General features: G+C 46.1%; 1 protein-coding gene and 1 long non-coding RNA gene across 6 annotated transcripts in view; both read left to right on the plus strand.

The window, feature by feature from the left end:
* The first annotated feature begins 12 nt into the window (after positions 1–12).
* Positions 13–1520, plus strand: LOC115494487 (uncharacterized). The gene is made up of 2 exons (XR_003959518.4): positions 13–399; positions 1243–1520. It is a non-coding gene; the product is annotated as an uncharacterized lncRNA (long non-coding RNA).
* A 3888-nt stretch (positions 1521–5408) lies between these two features.
* The window catches only part of LOC100220079 (phosphofurin acidic cluster sorting protein 1), a 54245-nt gene continuing 34788 nt past the window's right edge, over positions 5409–24865 (plus strand). For 2 of the 5 annotated variants that reach the window (XM_030268913.4, XM_030268915.4), the window contains exon 1: positions 5409–5696. In XM_030268913.4, the coding sequence (XP_030124773.1) occupies positions 5503–5696 (194 nt within the window). In that variant the 5' untranslated portion in view covers positions 5409–5502. Of the gene's footprint in view, positions 5697–8588; positions 8807–14748; positions 14768–24865 lie in introns of those variants that run through there. The other 3 variants (XM_072927459.1, XM_072927460.1, XM_072927461.1) reach the window with 2 other exon arrangements.

Below are 24865 nucleotides of genomic sequence, written 5' to 3' on the forward strand. Positions count from 1 at the left end.
CGGCGGGCGGCGGGCGGGGACTGCGGCGGCCCCCGCCTCACCCGCGGGCCCGGCGCCGCCCGCCGCTCCGCTGGGTCCGCTGCCCCTGCCCGGGCTCGCTCCCGCCGCCCGCCTGTCCCCATCCGCTGCCGCCCCGGGGCCGCCGCCTGCGTCCCCACGCGTCTCCAGCCCCCGTCCTGCCCCTGCCAGACCCACGGGCCGCAGCCCAGCAGAGGCCCCGGGCGAACCAGTGGCGCCCTGGGAAGCCTGGCCTGACAAGGATGTCTGCCCTCCAGGAGGGACTGGGGCCGCGACCTGACCTTGCTGGGTGGAGAAGGCAGGGGAACTCATGACCTGATACCCAGCCGTGCCGGTCTGCAGGGTCCTGGAGAGCCCCAGCCTCGCCGGGCTCTGGTACAGGTGGGCTTGGCACCACCAGCGGCTTGTGTGCAGATAGAGCGGGCCAGGGAAGGCAAAAGGTTTGATTACCCTGGTAGACATACCCCTCTGCAACTGCTCTTCTATCAGCCTAAGCAGGTTCTTGCATTTAACTCCAAACTTTCTTCTGAGTGATGTAGGTCTTAGCTACACAGGGAAGGTTTTTCAGTGTATTTCCTCTCTGAAATGCTCACTGTAAATACATGTATTTTGGAAGACAGAGAAGCTCTAAGACCTCTGGAGATGGGCTATGAGCAAAATCAGGCATAGATCTGAGAGCAAGGACAAGTGCAAGTGACACAGTGCCGGGGAAGTGCAGCCCTCCTTGCATCCAGCTGCTGACAGAGTGGCTGTAGGTCCCTGTTGGATCTAATGCCCTGGGGGATCTCAGCTGCCACCAGTAACACATAAATCTAACCTGTGGTGTCCTTGGCAAATAGAGGCACTGGACCAGTGCTTAGCTAAGCATCCAAGCTTAGCTCACGTGTCCCACAGTGTGGACTGGTTGATGCAGGCAGGTGGAGGTCCTGTGTGAAGGGAGCAGAGCTCAGGGTTAGCCAGGTGCAACAAGGTAAGGAGTCTGGCTGCAGGAGCATTCTCCTAACCCAGGAATAAACAGTGTAATAAATAAAAAGGTCTTTGTTCATCAAAACAAGCATTGAAGGGGATAAGAATTTGAACTGAGTAGGGAATCTCAAGACGTGGGAAAAGAAGGAGGAGAGGGGGAGGGGGCCCGGGTAAACAGCATGTATTCTGTTTAAGAATTGTGCAGGTGCAACTAACATAGAAAACTGTGTAACTAACTATATACAAGTTAACTTTTAGGCCAAGGACAATCTGCAAAGAAGATAAGGAGCCTTCATTCCTATGACCACCAAGGGCAGAGAAAAAAAGAAAAAAAGACCCCCTAACAACCAATTACACCGGCACAGAGTGCATCGAGAGAAAATACGTCAACCGGAAAAAAAAAGGGAACTATAAAAACAAAATGGTCAAAGGGGAAGGTGCACCGTGGCAGAGCAGAGGGTCCCCAGCCGCCCAGCGCTGTTCTTTTGCTTAATACCGCTTGCTTAATAAATTCTTGTTAATTGATTTATCTATAATTAGCCTCCCCAATTGAATTTGTCCATAACAAACAGCAATCCCCAGAAGGGCTGAAAGAGCAGGGGAATAAAGCAGCCAAAGCAAACTGCCTCCAAAAATGAAAGAAGACCTTGCAACTCGAGTGAAGAGCAACATGAGGCACAAGAGGGCAAGCCAACACTGCAAAAATCTACTTCTTTCCTCCAGGACACAGAAGCACTGACTCTCACTATCTGAGCAGTCTCTTGCAGGATGCAGGGAGGAGCAAAAGGTCTCTGTCCATGGAGGGGGACACCACAGAGGTATCCACATGATAGAGGCAGGATAGAGGTGCTGGAGGAACCTACCAAGCAATGGGGCTAAAGACAAGATGATTCATCCATGAGCTGGAATCATAAAACCCCTGAGTCTCCACTAGAGACTAGGACAGGAGGTGACACCATTTGCGTGGGAAGCAGTAAAGAGCTGCTTTAACAAGGCACATGAAAATAAGGAGCCAGAACAAGAACAGATTCTTTTGTGCTTCTCTAAAACACTGTGCTGGAACCAGGTTGCCAGAGTTGGTATGTGGATGCACCTGTATCATGGATAAAATGGAAAGGAACCACAGAGGGTACACCAGGGTTCCCAGGCACATAGCTGCTCTCTGGCTGCTGCCAGCTCCAGACCTGGGTGGAGAAGCATCTTCAGCTTAGCCCTGTTCTGTTCATGAAACCTTCATGCCATCACTGGTGCTAAAAAGTCCCTTTGGGCAGTGACAGCAATGCACTCAAAGGCTGTTGGGAGACAGATGGAGAAATCCATCAGTCACGTTAACATCCTCAAAGGGGAGCTGCGGGAAGCAGAGGAAGTTTGTCAGCAAGGAACAACAAGCAGTGGCTGTAATGGAGAAAGGCTGGCAGTAGCCTGGGGACCGTGCTGAGAGCTTCAAACTGTGACACATAAAAGAAAAGAAGTAAAAGGCTTTTCAAAGGCACATTTCAAATGGGTTACCTGGATGCTGAAGAGCATTTCCCTGATGTCCTCAAGGATCTTATCCACAATGAAGCAGATCTCAGTGGGTGGCTGGCACACAGAAAGGTCTCAGCATAAGAAGAGCTGGGAAAGCAGCTGAATGTGATGACAAACTCTATCAGCCTCTGTTTAAGATGGAAGATAACCAGGCTTTGGGACTTGCAGTGAAAAACACACAATAATTTTGACCTCAAAGAATGGGAAAAGCCACCATGTGTGGAAGAGCACAGCTGTAGGTAGGTCATGTTGTAGGCACAAAGTCAATAAAACATGAAGACAGGAAAAAAAGGAAGAGTGGGCTGTGTAGACAAGCCCCCAAATAAATAAAGCATATTGAAACAACCTCAGAACAAATGCATAAATTCATCTGTAAAAAAGCCAGAAGGCCAAAAAAACCCAAGTGAGCTGCAAGAAGTACTTGAAGGGAACTGGCTGGAGGGAAAGAGGCAGAGAAATGCACCTCAGTCCTACTGAACATCCTTCCAGGGAAAACACAGCAAAAAAGAGGAGCCTCATCAACCAGAAACTGCAAGTGGTGGTTGCCACAGGGAAAGACCATTTATGACCTGGTGACTGTGCCCTGAGCTCCAACAGCTCTGAGAAAGCATCACAGATTGTAAACCATGACAGCCCCAGGGCAGAGCAGAGGTGGCTGGAAGTGATGGGCATCCTTCAGAAAGGTGGGGGAAAGGGGGAGCAGCAGGTCTGCCAGCCCTTGGGAAGTGTCTGGAAGGCAGTCACCTCAGCAGACTGCCCTGGTCTCAGAAAGGAGGTGCCTCTGATCTCCTGGAAGTGAGCAGGCGTCGCTGAAAACCTAGAGCACTCAATGCTATTAAAGTATCACACAAATAGCCAGGAATGGTGACTCAGACTAGAAAGCAAATGGATAAAAGCAAACAGCTGGGGAGGGACTGCAGTGGGTTTTCTCAGGGTAAATCAAGACCCTAGATTTAGCAAGCTCCTCTGAAGCCAGCAGCTGCTTTGGGGAAAGGCAGTGGTGATGTCCAGCTGAGGTCAATGATAAGTGAAAATGCTGAGAATAAGGCCATGACCATTGTGTGACTCTCTTTGGCTGCAAAGCCCAGGTTTCCACATCAATTGGCAGAATGCTATGAAAATGCAGCTCATCCTTGGTCCAGCTGGTCTTACACAAAGGCCTCTGCTAAGATCCCCTAGAAAATGTTCTTAGAGAACAAAGGCTGTCAAGGGTGAAAGCAAAGGTCCTCTTGTGCATTAATGATTACTTAAATGAAAGTAAATGCATTAAAGCAGCAATGAAGCTGTTTTGTGAGCAAGTCAGGAGGTCTGGGCAACTCTGCTGAGACCCATGCCATTTATCAGATGCAGAAGTGGGCCTGGAAGGTGGGCAGGGAACAAGAAGTAAAAGTTTGATGATGGTTCAGATTATCCATCTAGTCAAACTGGAATCTGATGTGAATTACCAGCATGTTACTGACCAACCTGAACCCCAACAGCAGAGCTAATGTAGACCTGACAAATGCAAGTAAAAAGAAGAGGTGCAAGGGACAGACTACAAATTATACATCAGTATTCAGGAAGGTGCCCCCGGAATGTTTACTGGTAATGTTTTGAAAACACAGTACTCAAGACTGACATCAGAAACCATGGATGTTTTAGGCTGCTTTGCAAGATTTTGCTGATGCCACTTTTCTGGGTCTAATTCCTCCACTGGCATGAGCCATGTTATACAGTCTGCCTGGAATAACACTGCATCCATGGAAAACTGTCACTGCTAAATGCATTTAGGAGCACAGGTCCCTGCAGAAGCTGCTGGCTTTTCCTTGTTTTCTGGTTTGACCACTATTGAGTTGCCTGTTTCTTTCACATAGTTTTCAATGCAGCTCTCAGATCACCTCTGCTTCCTTTCAGAAGCCCTCAACCCTATCACCCTACTCTGATTATGAGATTTCTCTGAGCCATTTCAGACAGATACTTCTGCTAGAGGCAAGGTCCAGTGGGGAACTTTTATGCTTTCTACCAGAACAGAGTGCACTTGTCCAGCTGCAGCAGGTGTGTCCTCAGCTCTGTCCCTAGGGATGCTCTGCTCTGCACATGCTTTATAATCTGCAACGCCTTCTCAGCTGTTGAAGCTCTGGGCATGGTCTCCAGGTCACAAATGGCTTTTGCCCATGACAGCCACCACTTGTAGTTTCTGGCCGACGAGGTTCCTCCTTTTGCTGCATTGCCCTCGAGACATGCAGTGGGACTGAAGGGGATTTCTGCCTTTCTCCCGTAGCCTGCTCGGAGTTCCCAAGTGTTTCGAGGAAAGAGTCAGTCAGAGGTCTCGCCTTCCTTTTGGCTTCATCCCGCCGTGCCCCTGGTCCAGCTGCTCTGTTCCTCCTCAGGCCCATCCGCTGGCCGGCCCTGCCGTTCAGCCCTGAGGGCACCCTCTCCTCGCGGCGCTTCACGGCTCGCCATCGCCGCGGGCGTTCCCGCGGACATCTTCACCGCCGGTTCACCGCCACCGCCGGCAGAGCAGCTCGTGCACGGCCGAGGCCCGGGGCAGCCCCGGGGATTGTCCGCCGCTGCCCGGGTGCGGGGACGGACAGACAGATGGACCAGCCCTGGCGGTGGGACGCGCGCCCGACCGCACCCCTGGGCGCGCTCCCGCGGGCGGAGACCGATGCGTTTTAAAGGGAGCGACGCCGCGCCCTCCTACCCCCTCCAAGCCGGGGCAGCGGCGCCGCTCCCATTGGCTGGCCCCGCCCCGCCGGCCTCTCCGATTGGGCAGCGGCCGCCCCGGCCTCGCCTCTCGCTCGGCTCCGATTGGCTGTTTCCCATCAGCCGCGGTCCTCGCCCTTTTTCCTGGCTCCGGTTGGCTCGTGCCCGCGCCCCAGCCGCGCTCTGATTGGTCACGGGCCGCGAAGGAGCGGGCGCGCGCGCGCGCGCGCGCGCCGGGGTGGAGGCCGTCGCTGAGGCGAGGGGCTCGCGCCGCCCCCCAGCGCCAACGGCGGCGGCGGCGGCGGGATGGCGGCGATGGCGGCGGCCGCGACGACGAGCGGTGCGCTGGGCTCGGGCCCCGCCGCAGGGCCTCCGGCGGCGGCCGGCGGGACGGCAACGACGGCGGCGGCCGCGATGGCGGTGGGCAGCCCGATGCAGGTGCCCATGAACCTCTTCGCCACGTGGGAGATCGATCGGTCGGCGCCGAGCTGCGTGCCCAGGTGAGCCGCCCGGCCGCCGGGGCTGCGCGGAGCCCGGACACGAGCGGGGCCGGGCAGGAGGCGGCCCCCGCAGCATCCCTGCCCCGCCGGGCCGCGCTCCTCGGTGGCGGGGAGGCCCGGCCCCAGGCAGGGGCTGATGCGCACTCGGGCCCCCGCTGTGCTTCCAGCGGGAGCGGCCCTGGGGACTGGCGGGGCAGGGGGCACAGCACTGGAGCGCGGCTCTGTTGCCTCCATGTTGCAGCCTCTGGCGAGCTGCGATGACCGTGGATCGCAGAAGGGGGTGTATCATCCTGGCTGTGCTTTGGAAAGCTGCCTCTTTGCCCCCGAAGTGAACCGTGATGGCCCTGCTGCCGCTTCCGTGAAGCCAGGCAGTGGCCAGCGGGCATCCATGGGCCTGTGTCATCTACACTCCAGACCATAGGGAGCAACAGGAAGGATTCACTGTGCTGCCAGCTGAACTCAGAGTTGTATCTCTATCAGAGCTGGGAGACAAGCTGAGTGCTGTGGATGTTATAGCTGTCTGTATGGTTAAAGGTATGGTCCAGGCTAGATGTGCTTGTGAACACCTGTCTTGGAGCCTGAAGGTGCCTGATGTGTTAACGAGGTGGGTGGGTGTCCTTTGGCCCACTCATCTTACCAGGTCTTCTCATGAGAGTTACAGGGCAGATTCAGGAAGTCACCCTGGTTCCTTGTGTCTCTGGGCTGTGGTGTGTTGTCTGCAGTGATGTATTCAAATGTTTCACCAAAATTAGAGGTGTAAAATTCAAGAGGGGTAAAAAACCCATTCCTGTAGGGCAGCAGGATACCAGCCTTTGTGAAAGGGCTTTGCTAGGCAGATATGTTTTTAGGGGGAAACTCAGTGACTGTGTGGCCAGATGGGCTGGAGTAGAAACATTCCAAAATACTCCAAGCTACTAGAGAAAGCCTCTGTGATTGTGGTGCCCAAGGGAGTGCTGGGCTCGGCAGGCAGCAGATGTGAAGGACTTTGCAACATGTGTCTGCTAAAAGCCTGTGCACGCTTTGATGACACATACTGAGGCTGTTGTGTGGAGCAGGAAGCAAGTGATCATTTCATAGCTTTAAAGTGACTTGAGGTGTTGTTCATTTGTGGGCAGGTTACTCCCAAGCTAGAATTTGGGAGCAGGAAAGAATTATCATGTTGACTTCCTGTAGAAAAAGTTTGCATATGCAAGACCCAGAACTTAGTGATGGTAAAGGATGTGCATGTACATAGGCTTCACAAATGGAAGTGCTTCAGGAGCTAGGGAGAGGGGAACTGCTTTGGGCAAACCATGGACAGAATGACTGAGAATAGTGAGTCTGAGTGTAGAAGAGGGTTACATGGATGGCAGGATGCCAGTGGGTGACAATTGATGTGTAATCAGTCTGAAAGTTGTTTGTAGAACTGGTTTTTGGCCCAATGAATCCTGTGTCTTCTCACAAGGACAGTTTCCATTAGCATTGTATAGATGCTTGTTCTAATGCACAAGCTTCTTTGTGTGCTGACAGCCCAGGGGGCAGCCATCTGACACAGCTGCTTGCAGGGAACTTCTGTGAAATTCATCTGAAATATCATCTCTGAAATGTCTTCTAACACAGCATCTGCTAAGATGGGAAGAAACTGATGGAAGCTAATTCTTCCTTCAGAGGCCATGGCTCTAACATGATGTGCTGTCATGTCTGTAGAGTCAGCAGGTCTGGAGAAGCCCTGCCAGTGGCCACAGTCCACAGTGACCAGTGTGGAACTGGTGCTTCTGTGTTTTCCAGTCTTCAGTTAGCCCCAGCTTTTCTGACTGAGCAGGTCATGGGTGGGGGTGTGTCAGGCAAGTGTTTCAGTTCACTGAAGCTGAAGGCAGCTCAAGCCCCAAACCTGAGCTGTTAATGGAGTATCTGTGCACTGTGCTTCCTTATTGCTTGCCCATGTTCTTTCTCTACTGATCTGCTTGTATATGGTATAGTCTTGATGTGTTCTTCAAGGCAGGAGCTCTGCTGGACTGTCCCAGTGCCCAGCACAGGTGGTCTCTGGTCTCGCTGTGCTTTGGGGGTGGTAGTGGTGGCAAAATAATTCCCATCCATGGGCAATAATGCCCTTGGGCTTCTCTGTCTCTTATGCATGTGTAGTCTGTGTTTTTTCATACTTATGCATATCTGGAGAAAGAAGAACTTTGCATTGGTTTTAATGCTATAGAAGATGATTTCTTTTTCTGTAGTCTCTATTGCAAATCTTGGCTGTCCCTGTGCTTCTTCTTAGGTGTTTAATTTTCTGCAGGTGTAGCTCTGGCTGCTGCAGGAGTGTGACTGGACTGGATCAACCTTTGTGGGGTTGCTGTGTGCTTGGATACATAATACAGGATAGATGGGAGGCCTTCAAGCTACCAGAAAGAGTCTGGGTCAATAAAAATAGACAGTGGGAAGTATAAGCCCTAGTGCATGGAATAGTTCAGTAGTATGACTGCAGGACTTTTGATACCTTGCGGGAGGATCTTGGTTTTCTAAGCTCAGCTGTTGGCTGTAATGGAAGTTTTTTTTCTGGCTGCATTGGGCATGTGCCACTTAACAAAGTCCACATTTATTTTTGGAAATTGCCTTGCTCTCTGGGTGGAGGTCTGCTGGGGTCTTTCTCTTCTCAGGGCCAAGTTGAGAGAGATCTGTGACCTCTTGATGACCTTCTTATGAATTGGCTGAGCATAGCCTAGACCCCAGCTGCCTTTGGCTTAAGTGGCTACCAGGGGAGGCAGAGCTGAATTTTATGGGCAGTGGGCTATTATGCAGAAAGGCAGAAGGAAGTAAACACCTGGAAACTATAAAAAATGTTCTTTGCTTCTTCAATGGGGCTACCCATTGGCTCAAAATTATTGGCTTCCCATCACAGTGCCTTAGAAGGAAAACAAACCTGCTTAATTCACGATGCAGGATGTGAAGTATGCTTTGGTTAAAATAGTCCCTCAATCAGCCTTAACTTCTATTCATAGTTATCTTAGTAGAAGTCTTTATGGCAGTGGTGAGGTGGGAGTGTCTTTATTGAGATGCCTTGCTTTAGATCCCCTTAGGGGTAGTAGTAGATTTTCACTGTGTGGAGACGGCCAGAAGTGGACTAGAGCATTGCCAAGGTAAAATGTCTGTCTGCATCAAGGTAATGTCTTACTGTGTTTTCGTTGTTTTGTGTGTTGGTCAGGCAGTACATTGGGAAAAAATGTGTCAAAGGACTTTGTGCAAACATGCTTGAGGTCTTGTTATTTCCACATAGTGGTATTTTCCACCTCTTTTAATAGGACTGCTCTTTTAATTTTTTTTCTTTTAACATCTGAGCGTCCATAAATGTGAGTTCTTAATTAGGAAACAAGATAAGATTGTGTGATTGTGTTCACTTTTTCCATGACACAGCTACTGTGTTCAGTGTTATGTGGATGTTGTTTCAGTGATAAGTAATCATATTTCTAGTTAGAGGTGAGAGATACAAGCTGTGTTTTGGTTGCTGCATCAGTATTGTTGAGGTCAGGCTGCAAAAGCAGATTCTACCTGTGTAGATTATGCTGTGAATGGCACTGCAAGGATTCAAATACACTGCATTTCATCCACAATATCTTGTATCTCAGTACAATGCACGAGGAAACATTCCAAATCTTGCTGCCACCCCCACAGTGTGCTCGAACACAGTGTCTCCTGTTTATGGTTGTTATAAAAGCATTGATTGAGGGAAATGCATGTGTTTTGGGCTCACTTTATAGGACTGTGTATGTGTACCGTCAGGATATAACATTCCAGCAGGTGCTCTGAATTCTCTATCATTATCAATTGCAAACTTTTGATTTGGAAAATTACAGCCTAATGAATGTCTTCTTGGAATGAGAGTGGTTGTTGCAAGTACAACTGGAAATATCCCCAAAAGTGCCAGCTAGGGTGATCCTCTGAAGTTCCATGAGGTGAATGCTCTTGTCTCTGCAAGCCAGTTTTCCTGTTTGGGCAGCCAGTGTCCATTACCTGACTACTCATGGATTGTAGGTGAACATTTTATTTGTGCAGGTGTGGTTGCAGGCTTCCCATTGCCTGAGGTCCAGGAATCCTTTCAGTGACAGTTCCTGCCATGTGGTGTGAGGGAACGTGCTCTCCTCTGGCACAGCTACATGAAAGGGCTGCTGTGGGCTCAGGGGTCTCTTTACTCTCAGCACAGGGCATTGCCTGTCTTTTCTACACCCCCTAAGAGTTTCGTGGCAATGAAGAGCATCTGCACTGGGTGTTCCTTTAAAAAATGCTTATTCCAGCAGGAATAATATGTATTTATCTGCCTGAGATGTTCTTGAGTGGTTTCCTGGGTAAATTAGACATTTTCATGGTAAACTTCCTACCTCAGCAAAATCTGTTCTGTTTGGATAAACTACAGAGTTGCACCTCTGGGAATGTTAAATGATTCCAGATTGTTCCTTCAGAAGACACTATGATTCCTTGACAAACCGATGTAGCTTCAGACTCAGAGTGCTTAGGAGAGGCCACAGTTTCTTGTAGGGAAACAGTCTCTTATAACTGGTGATATGCTGTGTTTGAATTATGATTTCCTTTCAGTCCTATATAGAAAACAAAATGTTCTAAACAGCCATCAGATGGCTTATTATTCTTAATATCATGGGCTTGGCTACAGGCCTGCAGGATAATATGTCTCATATGTTGTCCACTATCTGTAGCTCTCTGTGGCAGTGGAACACATTTGGGATTTCTTCTCTGGCAGTGTTTTGTTTTCCTTCTGAGCATACAATAATTGAGCAGAACCTGGGACAAGTGTGCCCTCCTAATATGATTGATGGGGGGGTGTGGTCCTTGCAAAATGGTAATAGTGACTTCCCTGAGGGTTTAATTTTATTTGAAGGACCTGTCATGCTGCGTCCTAGCCTTGTTTTCCAGTGCTTCATTCATTAGCCAGGCTGTGTTGCAACAGTTGTCTGATGGTTTATTAAAAATGTTGCATTGTTCTTGCTGTGCTTGGACACCACGAGTGCACATTCCTCTTCCTCTGGCGTCCTCAGTCACTTGTGGCTGATCATTAGCAGCCATGTCGTTTGTGTACACTTCTCGGGGATCACAATCCACAGACCTTTATTCTGTCAAAAGAAGGAATTGCTGAGCACCAGTGGCTTACAGGGTTCCCCTAGGGATCCATTCTGTGCTTAAGTCTGTGCTGATGCTTTTGTTTAGTTGTTTGAACATGGAATGATTCTAGATTGAAAGCTGTGTCTCCTGTCAGCTTTAAAAGTTGTTTCCAAAAGAGAGCCAGAGGTAAAAAGCATGCTGCATTTTATGGCATGCCAGGTGAGCATATGGCCAGAGCTATTTTCCAAATACCTTCTGTTGTTATATTGTCCAAGCTTTCAGCATCCCAGCTGATGGGGAAGCTGTGCTTCTGTTTTGGTTTGTTTTGGTTTTTTTTTAACTACATCAAAGCTGGTGAACACTGTTTTGGGAAACAAGAAGTGAGAGTGTCTTACTCCTCTGTGTGGGATGTGGCAGCAGGAACTTGTCTCTGCCTCTGGGGAAGCTGACAGCTCAAGTGATACTGCTCTTGTAGCTAGAAGTCTCTTAGATAAATGAGGCTTTGTTTGGATACTTCAGTATACTCATTGCAGTGTACTGAGAGGAGAAATGCAATGCTTCAGGTGCTTGAACACATTGCAACTGTGGTTACAGAGACCACTCCCTGCTCTGCAGAGTGATTCAGCCTCAGTGCACACAGCCCAGAATTACGCTGACATTTTCTGCTGGCCTGTTGCAATGCCCTCTCCTTTATAATGCAGCCCACTGCCGTCTCTCATGCCCTGTTTTTCTGTATTGTGGCCTAACTCAGTGAGGGGTCCTATCTAGTAAATTAGAACTCCTGTTCTATGTTTGTTCTGTGTTTTCCTTATTTACCTACTCATGCTGATTTTTAAACCTCCATTTCTTATCATATTTCTTATTCTTCGGTGCAAACATATTTTAAGTAGCATGAGATCCAAAACCAGTGAATGTGGGACCATTTCCTGGACAAAAAATGTCCAGGTTCCATGCTCAGCTATGTAGTTTTAACTGTTTTTCTGCATATGTGATAAATAAATTCTTATCAGTGTAGGCAGTTCAGGATGACAGCAGAACTCATGTCTAGTTCCTTTTTCCAAAACTGAAAACCATTAACAATTAGGTGTTGGACTGTTGCAAAGGTAGCAGGGTTAGAATAAGAGTAACTCCCTGTTAAAGGGTTCTGCTACTCTTTTCCTTTCTTTGATAGGTTTCTCTACCAGGGGAGAAGATCCTGTTCATGCAAAGCCTCTCATTGATTCTCCTGCTGTTTCATGTTCAGTAACAATTCAAGTAGTGTCTCTGAATCTGTGTTATTTAAATAAGGGTAATTCAGATTTACATTATTTATATACATTTTGAAGAGATCCTGTGTATTTAGGATTTCCCTCTATGTTCCTTCATCTGTCTTCTTCTAGTCTATTTTCTGCCTTATCAATACATTCACTTTTTTCTGCACATGCTTGTGATACTTTTGACACTGTTCTCACGATTTTTTCCTTACTTCAGGCTTGACTTGCAGACCTGTAATTAAGCAATCTTTCAATCAGAGTCTTAATTCTTCGCTTTCAAAGTAGTTTGATTTTTTCTCATAATTTAAAGATTATTCCTAGTGAAGCTGTAACGACCTCATTTTGTTCTTGTATGGCTTGTATTTTTTAGCTGACCTATGTTCTTGATATGCTTGGGTAATTTCTTAATGCCTTTTACATTTTTTCAGTGTTAATGAATATCAACCTTTTTCTTCTTCTAGACTTTCTGAACTTTCTTGTATGTGCATCCCTGAAATACAGTCCCATAAGTCGACATTTCTTTCAGTTCTCTCATACCTTATTCTCAAGGCTGCTTGTTCCAGGTATTTCTTCCTTTCCTGTGTGCTCCTTTGTCAGAAGCAAAGTCTGGATGTTTGGATTTCACTTGCTGTGTGTATGAATAATTGATTAAATTTCTCCTTGATGTTTGTCAAGTCCCTTGACATTTCAAGCTTTTTTTCCCCTGCCTCTTATGTTCCTTAACTTCCAGTCAGATAAAAGGACAACATTTCCATTGCTCTGCATTTACACTGTATTCATCTCATCTGTGTGTTGCTGAAATGTTAATACTATTTGGAGGTGATTTTATCTGTTGCTGTACTGATTTGTGAAAGTATGGACAAGTCAGCCTTGTTTCAGGCTCCTGCTCCACCCACAAGGATCTGAGCAGAGAACTGCATTGTACAGGCACTGGTTATTAACAGCTTGTGTTGATGAAAAGCCTAAGAACAAATTTGCCAGCTTTGGTAAGAATCACTCTTTTGAATGAAGAATCTTAACTGTGCAACTCTTTAGAATTAAACTTTTTTAAAATGTAATTTTTTTCTTAATTTTTTGAAGAATCTTCAAAAACGGATGTCCATGCTGGTTTGACACTCTTTCATGGGCTTGTATTGCTTCAGTCTCTCCCCTGCCTGTGCTGTTGTCCCAGGTGTAACTTAACACGGTACAGTATTCCTGAGTCTGCAGGGATTCAGATCTAAGGTGCTTGCCAGCTCAAGATAAAAGCCAAGGGAGTGGAAGGGATGACAGTATTGTGTCTGTGCTTCTTCAGGAATAGCAGGCTGTAATGAAATGTGAACTCTACATTAAGCATTAGTAGGAAAATTGTTAACTACACTTTAGGGAGGCTGCTGTGTGGCACATGAGTGTTTTTTGCCAGTGTGTGTGTAGGTCTTTACCAGGGCACTCTGGATAATGGAAGGAGTTGGTGTGTATCAGTGACCTAACCCTGACCTGACTTCGACACTTTTCCCAGCTTAGCTGCGTTGGCACAGCAGGCTTGGAGGTGTATCCCAGTAAACTGTGCCAGGTGATGAGTGTGAGAATGTGGTCTGTTCTGCATCCCCATTAGCACTTTCTCACTTGGTTCAAAGGTACTTGTCACCATGTCTTAAGCTCTTGTGCTTTCTTTTCTGCAGAAAAGGCTGCAAGTGGTGTTTTTGTAATCACCACTTTGTGGTGGTTACTTCATTAACACATTTTATTTTAGCCTGGAGACAGTGAGCAGCAACAGGTATCTAACAGGCTGCTCTGGCTGTGGAGGCTCCAAGCAGCTGTGCTGCGTATGCACCTTGTCTGTGCCGCTGACTGCTGCTCTCCGCTAAACTGGCACTGCAGCATCATTTGTTAAAGCAGCCTTGGATTTGGGGGCAGCTGGTACAGCAATTCTGCTGCATAGGGAGAGAGAAAATTTCAAAATCTGTTGCATTTGCGAAGAAAGTTCCATGACATTAGCCATACTACTGCTGATGCCTAATTTCAGCATGGCTAAAATGAGAGAAGATCAGTGTGCTGCTGAAGACTTCCACTATTTCTTGTCTATCCTGAGATAGCTTTTGGGTAGACCCCAGTGAACAACTGGAAGTTTTAACACAGTGATTTTAAGTAAAGCAGCGACCAGGTAAAGATGGGATGTGTCCCACCTAGTGTACCCCTTTTATTGCCTAGAAAAGATAATTTTAAAAGTGCACTGCAGCATGTTACCACTGCCCTGTGGATTGGTTAGTAAGCTCTTTTTAAGGTATATAGGGAGACTGGTATGCATCAGCAATGAATTTGGTCATGTGCTCTTTGTTAAACAAGTAAAAGTTTGAAAATATTGTTTGAAAATAAAGCAGAAAGGTGACCTTGTGGTTTGGACGCTGAAGTGAGGCTTAGGTTCAGATACTGAAGTTGCCCTTCTAGTTGAAGTAGCCCTTTCCCTCCCCGAAGCCGCAGCTATGACTCATGTTCCTGTTCTCCCTACTTTGTTCACAGCTGTTTCCATGCCACAGTGTTGCCTTTTTCTTTGCATGTGATAGGGTGACTGTGGAGAAAAACCACCTGAGAGTGAGAGTGCTAGCAGAGTTTGCCTTGCTGCCCAGCCTGCTAGAAAGGAATCCCATGGGAGCTGGTGGAATCTAGACTGAGGCTTGGAGAGCAGTGTGTGGAAATTATGTGGACTTTCTGCTGAGGTTTTAAGGGCTCTTTGTGCTGAGACTCCTGGTTGAGTTGGTGAGTTTCTACATAACTTGTAGTGGAACATGAGAGAGGCTGATGGCTGCATGACTGGGTAGAATGCTGTGCATGCTTGGCCAGGGTGCAGGCTGTTTGGGCAGACCCTAATGCATCCTCAGGAGATGCTACTTGACAGTGTCCTTATTAGCAGGAATTCAGCTTGTGTGACAGGACATGCCAGGAGGCTATGGCAGAGTCTCACATCCTGTTGTGGTAGATGCTACATGATGTGCTACAGTGAAATGTTGCTTGTTTTGTGGGGGTTTTACTCCATAGTTTGAATAAACATGGGTGAGGGGGAAGCAGAGGTGAAGCAATTCATCCAACAGTTTAAAAGTGGCAGTGACAGATGAAATCTTATGTCTCTGCCGAATCCAGATCTTAACTCTAAATTGCATCATTCTAAGAGCAATAAAGTCTTGCTATAGCAGGGTCCAGGAAATGTAGTTATGTCACTGCAACTCTCCTGTTCACACGGTGGGGCAGCAGTTGCTTGGTATGGTTTGTCCTCAGTTAATTTTCCTTTTTATTTTTTCTCACTCCTTCCTAAATATTTGGGTATTGTGAACAACACAGCCAATGAGTTGTAGCCTCATACAGGAATCTGCTAGGAAATTACACAGTGTCTGTCCAGCTCTCTCAACCTCTGATCTATTGGCCCAGTTTTGTACTGTCTTGTCAAGGGCAACTGTCTCAAAGAATCGTATTTCATATAAATCTGTGGTTAAAGGAAGCTAGGAGGTCCTGTTAGGTCCCCGGTGGTGGAGAACTTGGCTGTCTTCCAACCCCCTATTTGCTGTCTGGGTATGCTGTGGAGGTAAGTCAACCATCCTCAGGGTTTGCTGTCTTTTTCTAGTGGAGTGGTATTGAGAATCAGGAGGGGGAAAGGAGGAGAGAAGGCAGCCTGGAAAGAGCTGATATGAGTGCAGGAAAGGAGGTGGGAGAGAACAGTGCATTTTCAGGCTAAGCTGTTTCAGCTGTGTTCTCTCCAGTGATGCATCTGTGTGGGTTTGTGGTGTGCAAGGATGCAGAGTTGAGAGATTAGTTTCAAGGAGTCTGTTTCATTCATGGTTTGTGCAGCAAGGTGCACTTGCTCCCTGCATAGGTAAATGTGCCTTTAAATCAATGAGTAGGAGGCAAAATTAACAACCCTGAACACCCCTCTCAAACAACTGAGTAGGAACAGTTTAACAGCCCCCCACTTGCCTTGTAACTTCTGCCTACTCACAGCCTAGCCAAGAGGAGGGAAAGGAAATCTCTTAACCTGATTATTGTTTGTGACTACAGGAAGCAATCCAGTTACAGCAATACTTTAATCCTGACACTGTTGGATCCCACTTAGAACAGAGAAATGTTGGTTTCATACCCTTGCAGGCAGGGATGTGGTGTTTGTAAAGAAAATCATCAAACCTCCCCTTGCCTTGTCCTGAAGAAACTGTGATGAGGCTCCACACTGAGCACTTGGAGTTTGTTGAAAGAGCATAAGAACAGTTGGCCCCAAAATTTGAATCCTGTCTATCTGTCTAGGTAAGGAATGACTACCTTTGTAGATCTAAGTGTCTTTTGAGGGGGGGAAGTTTGAAACTTTTAGCAGATCCTGATAGTTGTACGCTCTTGAGAAGAGGAATCTTGGAAAGCATTTTCCAGAGACCACTTCTGCTGTTGCAGCCATGGTTATTTCTTCTCTGGATAGCTGGCAGAGCTCTGAGATTAGGGAAGAAACCAGGCTGTGAACTGTGGCAGCTTGTGCCTGTGACAAGGGAAATGGTGTTCTTTGGATGAGATGCAAAAAATGAAAAAGGATTGGTGATAAACTGGCAGAAGTGGTCAACATCCCAGCTAAACACAGCTGTGAACGAAGGCAGAATAGGCATTGGCCCCCAGAAGATTATCTTCTCTTCTGAGAAATGATGAGGGACTTGTCTTGTGTGCAGTCCTGACTGTAGCAGCAAACACTCATGTTGACATTAATATGAATAGGTTTCAGGTCCCAAGTGACCAAAGATTAATAACTCTGCTTAATTACAGCCTAATTTTTTTCTAATACTGTGAGAGTAGATGGACTTTTCAAGGAGACCTGACTGTGAGATGTGTGCAGTATTGGAACTCTCTTTGGGAAGAAGGCAAAATTAAATAGATCAAGGTTTAAAATTCAGGCAAAATTTGTGTAACAGAAGCTCCGTGGTCTCTGCCTTTAGATTAGGTGTGTTTTCAGGCCAGACAAACTTTCCATTGAGGTTAGCAGTGTTCAGTGTAGATCTGTCCCAGGGTGGTTACAGCCTCAGCTATCCAGGTTACGGAACATCTTCCTTGTGACATCACAGCACTCCAAAGGAGATTATGAAGAGGAAGTGTAGAGTTACATGATGTTTTGCCAGCACTAATTATTCATTTTATTGTATAAATAAAGCACATGAAGTTTCAGAATTCAGTTCCTGTCATCCAGAATAAACATGGCTCTCTAGAAAGATCCCCGAGTTGTTGACAATGCAGGTGAAATCATATGTGATACAGTTTGTCTAAGGGCAGACAGCAACATGGGGGGTGGGGGGGACTTTCTCAGAAGCAGCAGGTAGAACAACAAATACTAGAAAAGAGAATCTCTTAGAAAGAAAGGAAAAGAATAAAAGAGAATAGAAGAGAATAAAAAAGAAAATAGATTGATTGGTGACAGTGTGAAGATTTCTAGATGTATCTTTTGAGTGTCTTGGTTCTTACTTGTTGACTGTGGGAAATAAAGCCATTGAAGGGAAAATAACTTGGTTCGTTCTGGGGCTGAGCGAGATAATCTCAGGCTGCCTCAAAGAAGACTTCTCAACAACTTCTTCTTCTCTTATTTTGCAGTAGGAAATATCCCCACTAAATAAGTGTTATATGTTCTGTAGAGCATCTATTACTCTTTGGGCATGTAACTGAAATACATGGGCATGTGCACACCCTCCCCACTGTCCCCCTGAAAGACAAAAGCTGGACCTCAGTGGCAAGTTATCACCCTTGTCAAAGACACTTTGGAAATGCATGCACTACAAAAGGCCTATGGATTTGAGCTGTGGGGGTGTGGCTGTTAGTCTTTCCTGCTTCTCCCTGTACCTGTGGACTCTTTTTGGAGTGTCAGCTCTGTGTGCAACCCGTAGGATGCTCTTAGTTTTGCAAGGGATGGTTGCTGTTTCTGAACGGTACCTGTTGAAAGGGAGGTGATTGAGTGTTTAAAAAGCACATGTCTGTACAGAATACCTGTCTCCACCACCATGCTTGTCCTGGAGATGATTGTACCTGCATTGTACTTGGGCTCTGCATCTTGCATCCCCCCTTCTTCTGGGACACAGGTGCTCAACCTTTTAGAAAGGCAATAAATCCATATAAAGTAAACAAGTTGCAGGTTGGTGTTGTCCATGTCTCTGGTGCAGGTCCAGAGAGAAGGGACAAAAATGGAGGAGAACTCTTCTCCTATCCTATTGAACTGAAAGACATTTTGCAACTGCGTCATTAATTGTATAATTGTGTGACAGCTGTCAGCACTGTAGAAACTCAAGCCTGTGCCATTTGCCTATTATTTCCCTGGTTCTCACAGTTCTTAAGTTTTTGCAACATGTTACAACGTCTAGATTATATAAAGGACAGGAGAGGCTGAGTGAAAGCCAGTCATGTTTTACACTTGCCGATTTTCTTCCTTTCATATTTTCAGGTTTTGTATTACCTTGAAATTTCCCATTTTTCAGCTATGAAACAAACACTTGTAAGGACTAAGTCTTAATGTTTAGGATTAGATAAAAGGGGTTGTTGAGGGAAGGAGTCTATTCTATGCGTGGTGACATTGGTTTTGTGCATGCACAGCCTGCAATGTTTGGGAGGAGAAACAGCTCCTGAACAAACTGCGCACGGACTAGGTCTGCTAATGACAAATTACTTGGAGTGGCAACTGCCTGGTAGTAAAATGACCAGGCCAGTGAAACAAGATAGCAGAGAGATTTTTTTGGGCTTGGGAATTTGTATGAGGTTTCGTACAACTGATTCAAAGAGCATTTCAGTCTTGTACTGTCTTGCATCCCATCTTTACCTGGTCACTGCTTTACTTAAAATCACTGTCATTAAATTGCCCCAATGGAAGATAAAGCAAATTCACCTAAGCTGAACGCTTCCTTTCCTCTGATTTATATCAGCTTTGCCTTGGGAAGTGAACCTGATAAGCTCTCTTGCATTATGTATGTGGGTATACGACAAATAGGCTCTAAATACGATTCATTTTTTCTTCTCTAATGTAAGACCTTGAGATATTAGGAACTAGGAAAAATCCTGCTCTTCCATGTGGCTATCCCTGAGAACAAAAGTGTTTAGAGTTCACTAGGACCCACAGCAGTATTTCTTCCTTGCCTGCCTGTCTTCCCTGCCCTTGCAGAATTTGGCGTGTGCTTTTTCTTGCAGTGATAGTAGGAGGTTTCTTGTAAAGCTTGTGATTATTAAAGGCAGGTTCGTTCTCTTTTTACTTTGCCTGCAGAGGTTGTGCTTTGGAGGATTGTCATCCTCTGAATAGCAAGACTAGCAGCTTTCTTCTCCTTAAGAATAAAGCTCTAATTTTGAAAATGTATGCAGATTTTGCACTGAAGGAAGATATCTAATAAAATAGGGAATTTTCTGTGAGGACAAGCTGTGCATTTCTTTGTGGTTGCAGCTACTAAATGAAATGGATGAGATGCTCCTAAAGCATATACCTTAGAATCAGATCTTTCTGTATGCTGTGAATTACTGGGCTACTTCCAGTGATAAAACTGTGTGTAAAATCCTGGTCCTAACTCCAGTCTATTCCAGAAGCCATGGGTCCATATCATAACAGAACTGAGAGAGCTGAACTGTGAGGTGTGTGCCCGAGTTTCCCCCCCTGTCCTTTCAGATGCGTTTCAAGCTGTTTCTCAATGGCTGTTGGCAGACTTCCAGCCTCTTGCTGCCTTGCTCAATCATCTGCAGTGTGAGTAGTTTAGTAACACACAAGAATTACAGCAAGAGTGAGGTGGTGTGGCTGGGTTGTATGAAATACACTGCCGTGCCCTGGGAGTTCTGATGGAAAGTCTGCCTGGAAATGGCATTTGGGGTTACTGGTTGGTAGGAATTTGGGTGCAAATCCACCACTAGCTCCCAGCAGCTGACATCCCTAGCAGGGGATGTTTGTAGTAGTTGTTTTCTGTCTTTTGAGTTAGTTTTCTCACCAATCCAAAGGAGAATGGAGTAATGTGGCATGAATGCTGAGAAGCTGCCCCTTTGTAGAAGTACATTGCCTTTTTGGGACTCTTTAGAGGTAGCAGTTGCCAGAGTGCAAAAAGAGGGTGTGATGAAAATCCAAACGTGGATACTGGAAGGATGCTATGCTTTTCATTTCTTCAGCCGTGGTAGCTGACTTCCATCTTTTCTTCTATGGAGACAATCTGCCCGTTTTCCAATATTTTCTGAGGCAGTTGTCAGTCAGTTGGTAGGTGGGCAAAAATGCCAACTTTCCAGGCAGCGGTGCTGGGGATGAACACCCCTCATCTTTACTCCTCCCTGTCAGGAGATGTCTTCCAGTGTTCTACCCTCCCTACTTTTTTTCCAGAAGAGATGGGCAGGAACATGTAGATCATCTCTGAAGTATCTACCAAAGTAACTGTCTCTGACTGGAGAGGCTTCTGGAGGGCTAGGTAATTATAAATGTTATTTCTTAGAAAAGAAAAAAACAAGTTTTCTCAAGCCACTTCCTCTCATTGCTCCTTCCCTGGGAATATGAAAAAAGAAAAGCTATTGCACCCCTTCTAGAAGTTGCCTGGATGTTTGGTTGACTCTGGTATGGAGCAAATCCTGCTGATGTTCTGACGTCCCTTTGTAAGATTGCTGGTTCACGTGCTTCAGGTGTTACGGGAGTGTATTAAGGTATTTAGAGCTCAAATATCGCAGAATCCCCTGAGCTGGAAGGGATCCATGAAGATCATCAAGTCCGACTCCTGACTCCATATAGGACAACCTAAAATTCTCAAACTTGTAAAAACTCAAAATTTTTCACTATGAGGGTGAACAGGCCCTGGCACAAGTTGCCCAGAGAAGTTTTGGATCCCCTGTCCCTGGTAGGGTTCAAGGCCAGGCTGGTTGGGGCTTTGAGTAACCTGCTCTAGTGGAAGGTATGCCTGCTTATGGCAGGAGAGTTGGAGAAGATGATCTTCAGGGTCTCTTCCAACCTAAAGCAGTCTATGATTCTGTGATAATTATCCCCATTTCTGAAGAACATCTTGTCACTCCCTGGCTGTATGTCAGTTCAGGATGGGAATCAGAGCTCTCCAGAAAGTTACAACTGTTTCTAAGTGTAAAGATTTTGGTGCTGATTAATGCAACAATGACTTTGAATGAACTTCAATGTTGAATTCTGCTTCCATGGATGCATACTGGACATGAGGCTGCTGCTTTGTCTGTCTGTTACAAGGAGTTGCATCTAATTTCTGAGGTGCTTTGTCAGCTATGTTCCCTTTTTTATTCTGTGGACATACATCACAAAACAGGGGGTAAATTTCAGAGATGGCTTGACACCAGCCCAAGGTTTGTTGTTTGCTGATGAAAGATGGAACATTTCTCAGCAAGTTTTTGGTGTGTTGCCATTTCTTTCTTGCCTGAGCAAATATATTGTTTGTCTGTGCTCTACAGGAGGTCATGCCAGACAGACCTAAAAGACTTATGGGCCCTCCTAATATTAAAAAAAGAATGGAAAAATACCCAATGGGAAGTCTTACATGCTGAGGTTTAGAGGCTTACCTATTAGATGCTGACACTGAATGGTTTTCTCATAAGTATATTTTCAAATAACTTGGTGTTTGTTTTTTTTTTTTGTTTTTTTTTTGTTTTTTTTTCCCAAAGAGCATGATTTGCATGGCACCTTTCATGGGCTTTAGTGCAGGTAGCTGGGATTCATGACCCAAAGCTGTTGTGTGAGCTCTCAACACAGCACAGCCAGCATTGTCAGCAGAAATCTGTGCAGCAGGGTGCAGGATTCAACACAGGACAAAATAGGTGAAATAAAAGTGCGCAAATAAGTCAACAATACTGCCTTCAGGAAGCTGCTTCAGGAGCTGTGGTGTGCTGAGGGAGAGAAAGGTGACAGGCACCCCAAAGTGGCTAATTGCTGTTGTCTTATCTTAACTGGAAGCCTTGCATGCCTTTCTGCTGGGGTGCTGGGTGATATGTATGGTAGGCATTACAAGTGCTTCTTGTGGGTGATTCATGCATTGATTGGGTTGTGTCGAAAGAAGGTGGGAGAGCTTTATGCCTTTCTCAGGCCCAGTTCCAGATCCTCTCTACTTACACTCAGCAGGGACACCTGGAATGGCGCAAATTGGCAGTTCAGCCTCACAGCTCTGGACTGACACTAATTCCAGCTCATGCCTGATTATGTGACAAGCTAGCTCAGTGCTGGCTTGGAAGGAAACAACTCATTGTTTTTTAGGCTCATTCTTTGCTGGATGAACAGGCTGAGTCAATGTGTCACATGCTCAAACACACAGTGGTGCTCGGGAATCGCAGGGAGTGAAGGATACAGCATTGGGTTCTGGCAGTGGGGATTGGTTCTCCAGCTTCTCTGCCTGCACCCTCTGAGAGGGATTGTCAGTGTTTCCAAAAAAGTGGGATGTTGCTTGATTTCTGTGAGCATCTCTGACAAGGGCCTGAAAATGAGCCTGGTGGGGAATTGTCCAAGCTCCTATGGGACTCGTGGGGGAACCTGGTTATGGGCAGTAAGTATCCCTCACCCTAGATATCTGTCTGTCCATTCTGCCCTTTATGTGCTCTCTGATGGGCACAGCCTGTAGGTCAGTGCCCATAAAGGTCCATGAAATGGAGCCATGCTGTTTTGTCTCTAAGAGAAAGGCAGTGGTATAAGGAAAAGGTCATTCTGACTTAGTGCTAATGTAAACAGATTAAAACCTCCTCTTCATTTCTTCACAATTTTTTTTTTTCCTGTAATTAATGTGGATAGGTAGCACTCTTTACCTTTTGTTTTGTGCTCGTTTCAATTAACAGTGATGTACATGGATAACTGAGTAGAATAAGGTATTTCTCACTGAGTGCCAGTTCTAATGAGGATATTATCAGGTGTTCTCTTCCCTGGCACATTTTCCAGGTGACTCCTTGAAGAAAATTCTCTGCAGAGATGGAAATATGTCTCTAATTTAAAAAAAAAAATAAATAAAGAGGATCTTCCAAAAGCAGAAAAGCACAGTGAAGTTGTACTGAAGTATAGGAATTCCCAAGGACATTGCTACAGTGTGTGCATATGTAAGAATTCATCCTTTCTCATTGTGTTTGAAGCTGTTACAAAATTTCTTGTGCACAGAGGTGTTTTAAACCCAAATTGCCATAGTGTGTCTGGGGCTCCAAGTAAGCATCATTCATCAGGTGAGTGGCAGGGATATTCACAGGGCTTTGCAATCTTCTGCTAGAGACAGTTTCATCAGGAGTGCAGCTCTCAGTCAGGGGTGTGTGCTGGATAAATTTATCAGTAGTGCTCAGATACCTGCTTTATCAAAAGCAGTGCAAGCTGAAGAAACAAGTGCCAGAAACAGCTAACAAATACCTCCAGAGTCTTTTGTTCTATGATTGAAGTATTCCCTTTAAGCCTTTTTTTTTTTTTTTTTTTTTTTTTTTTTTTTTTTTTGCGGGGGGGGGGGGCGGGGCGGTAACTGACCTTGAGTCTGAAACCAGTGCTTCAGTGTCTGTGAGCAGCTGTTCTTTGAGCAGATAATACAAGTGTGTGGGAGACTGGCTCAGCTTGCCTTCTGAGGAGTAAGCAGCATTACACTGGGGAGGTGGAGGGCTGGTTCATACACAGGTGTTCACACAGAGCCTGTTCATGGAGACCCAGGGATGAGTACCCTGTGCTTTACGTAGCCACCAAGCCTGGAAGCAGAGGTGGCTGTAACAGATGCAGGAGCTTCTCATAGTCGTGTGCCCGATCTCTGTGCTGAGAGTTTGGTTGTTGCCTGTATCTTCTGGATTTTTCCTTCATATTTCATAGCTGTTCACATTGCTGGGTTAAATCTCTTTTCTTGCAGGAAGAGTTAAACCATAGACCTTAGCTTTTGTCTGTCAATGATACTTCTGCACATTGGGAGTTTATTATGTTTCACCTGTATTCAGTGGCATTACCAAAAGTGAGGCTGGACTTGGTGTCAAATCAGCATATTCCAGAGGAAGGCAAAAGCCCCAGTGAAATGTGAGTGGTAGATTGATCTCTTGTTTGAGGTTATCTCTACAACTGTTGGAATAATTTGATCTTTCTCTGTGGTGGTTACAAGCAGTCAGAGGGGCTGACAAGAGCAATTGCATTAAGCCTACTTAACCCTTGATAATGCTGTGAGCCAGAGAAATTGCAGTATTGTCTGACCGAGGCTCTTAGCCAGTTGTTTAATATCAGGTACTTGAGTTCAGATTTTGAGAGAGGGTATAAACAAGAAGAAAGGGAAAACACACAGTTTTATTTCTTTGCTTTTGAAAAATGCTGGAAGGTGCTCCAAATTATTGTCAGACTTTATAAAGTAGTTCTGAAGATTAATCACTCGGGTAGGTCTAGTTGTATATTTTGTTGCCTGTTATGCTGAAGGCTCAGGCAACTTTTTAACAGAGAACAATCTGTGCTGCACACCCCAAGTGTGCTGCTCTGCTGCTCACAAGTGTAGATCTCCAATGTATCATTCCCTCAAATGGAAAAATGTGGAGAATCAATCACAATGGCAGTTCAATGATCTGCCTAACAGCACCTTCACAGCTTGGCTTTGTGGGATGCTGAGCCTGCACCGGATGTGCCAGCTGTTCTGGTGTCCCTTGGAGATCTTCCATTCATAAGATTGAACTGGACTGATCTTACTTAGGCTTGCAGTCCTGTTGCCAGAAAACTGGATAGCTGGCTGTCATCCAAGTGCTAAAAGGGCTTTGCTGTCAGAGTTTTCTGAGTATGGTGGTCTCCGGTGACATGGATATGTGGAGTTGCTGTGGCAACCTGCATAGGTTTTCTCAAGCCCCTGCCTGGTTTCTGGTTTCCAAATTAGCTTTGTTATTCATCCCACTTTGGAGAAGGGAGACTGAGGGCTGGGC

Source organism: Taeniopygia guttata, chromosome 3 (assembly GCF_048771995.1).
Source record: "Taeniopygia guttata chromosome 3, bTaeGut7.mat, whole genome shotgun sequence".
Taxonomy (NCBI): Eukaryota; Metazoa; Chordata; class Aves; order Passeriformes; family Estrildidae; genus Taeniopygia; species Taeniopygia guttata.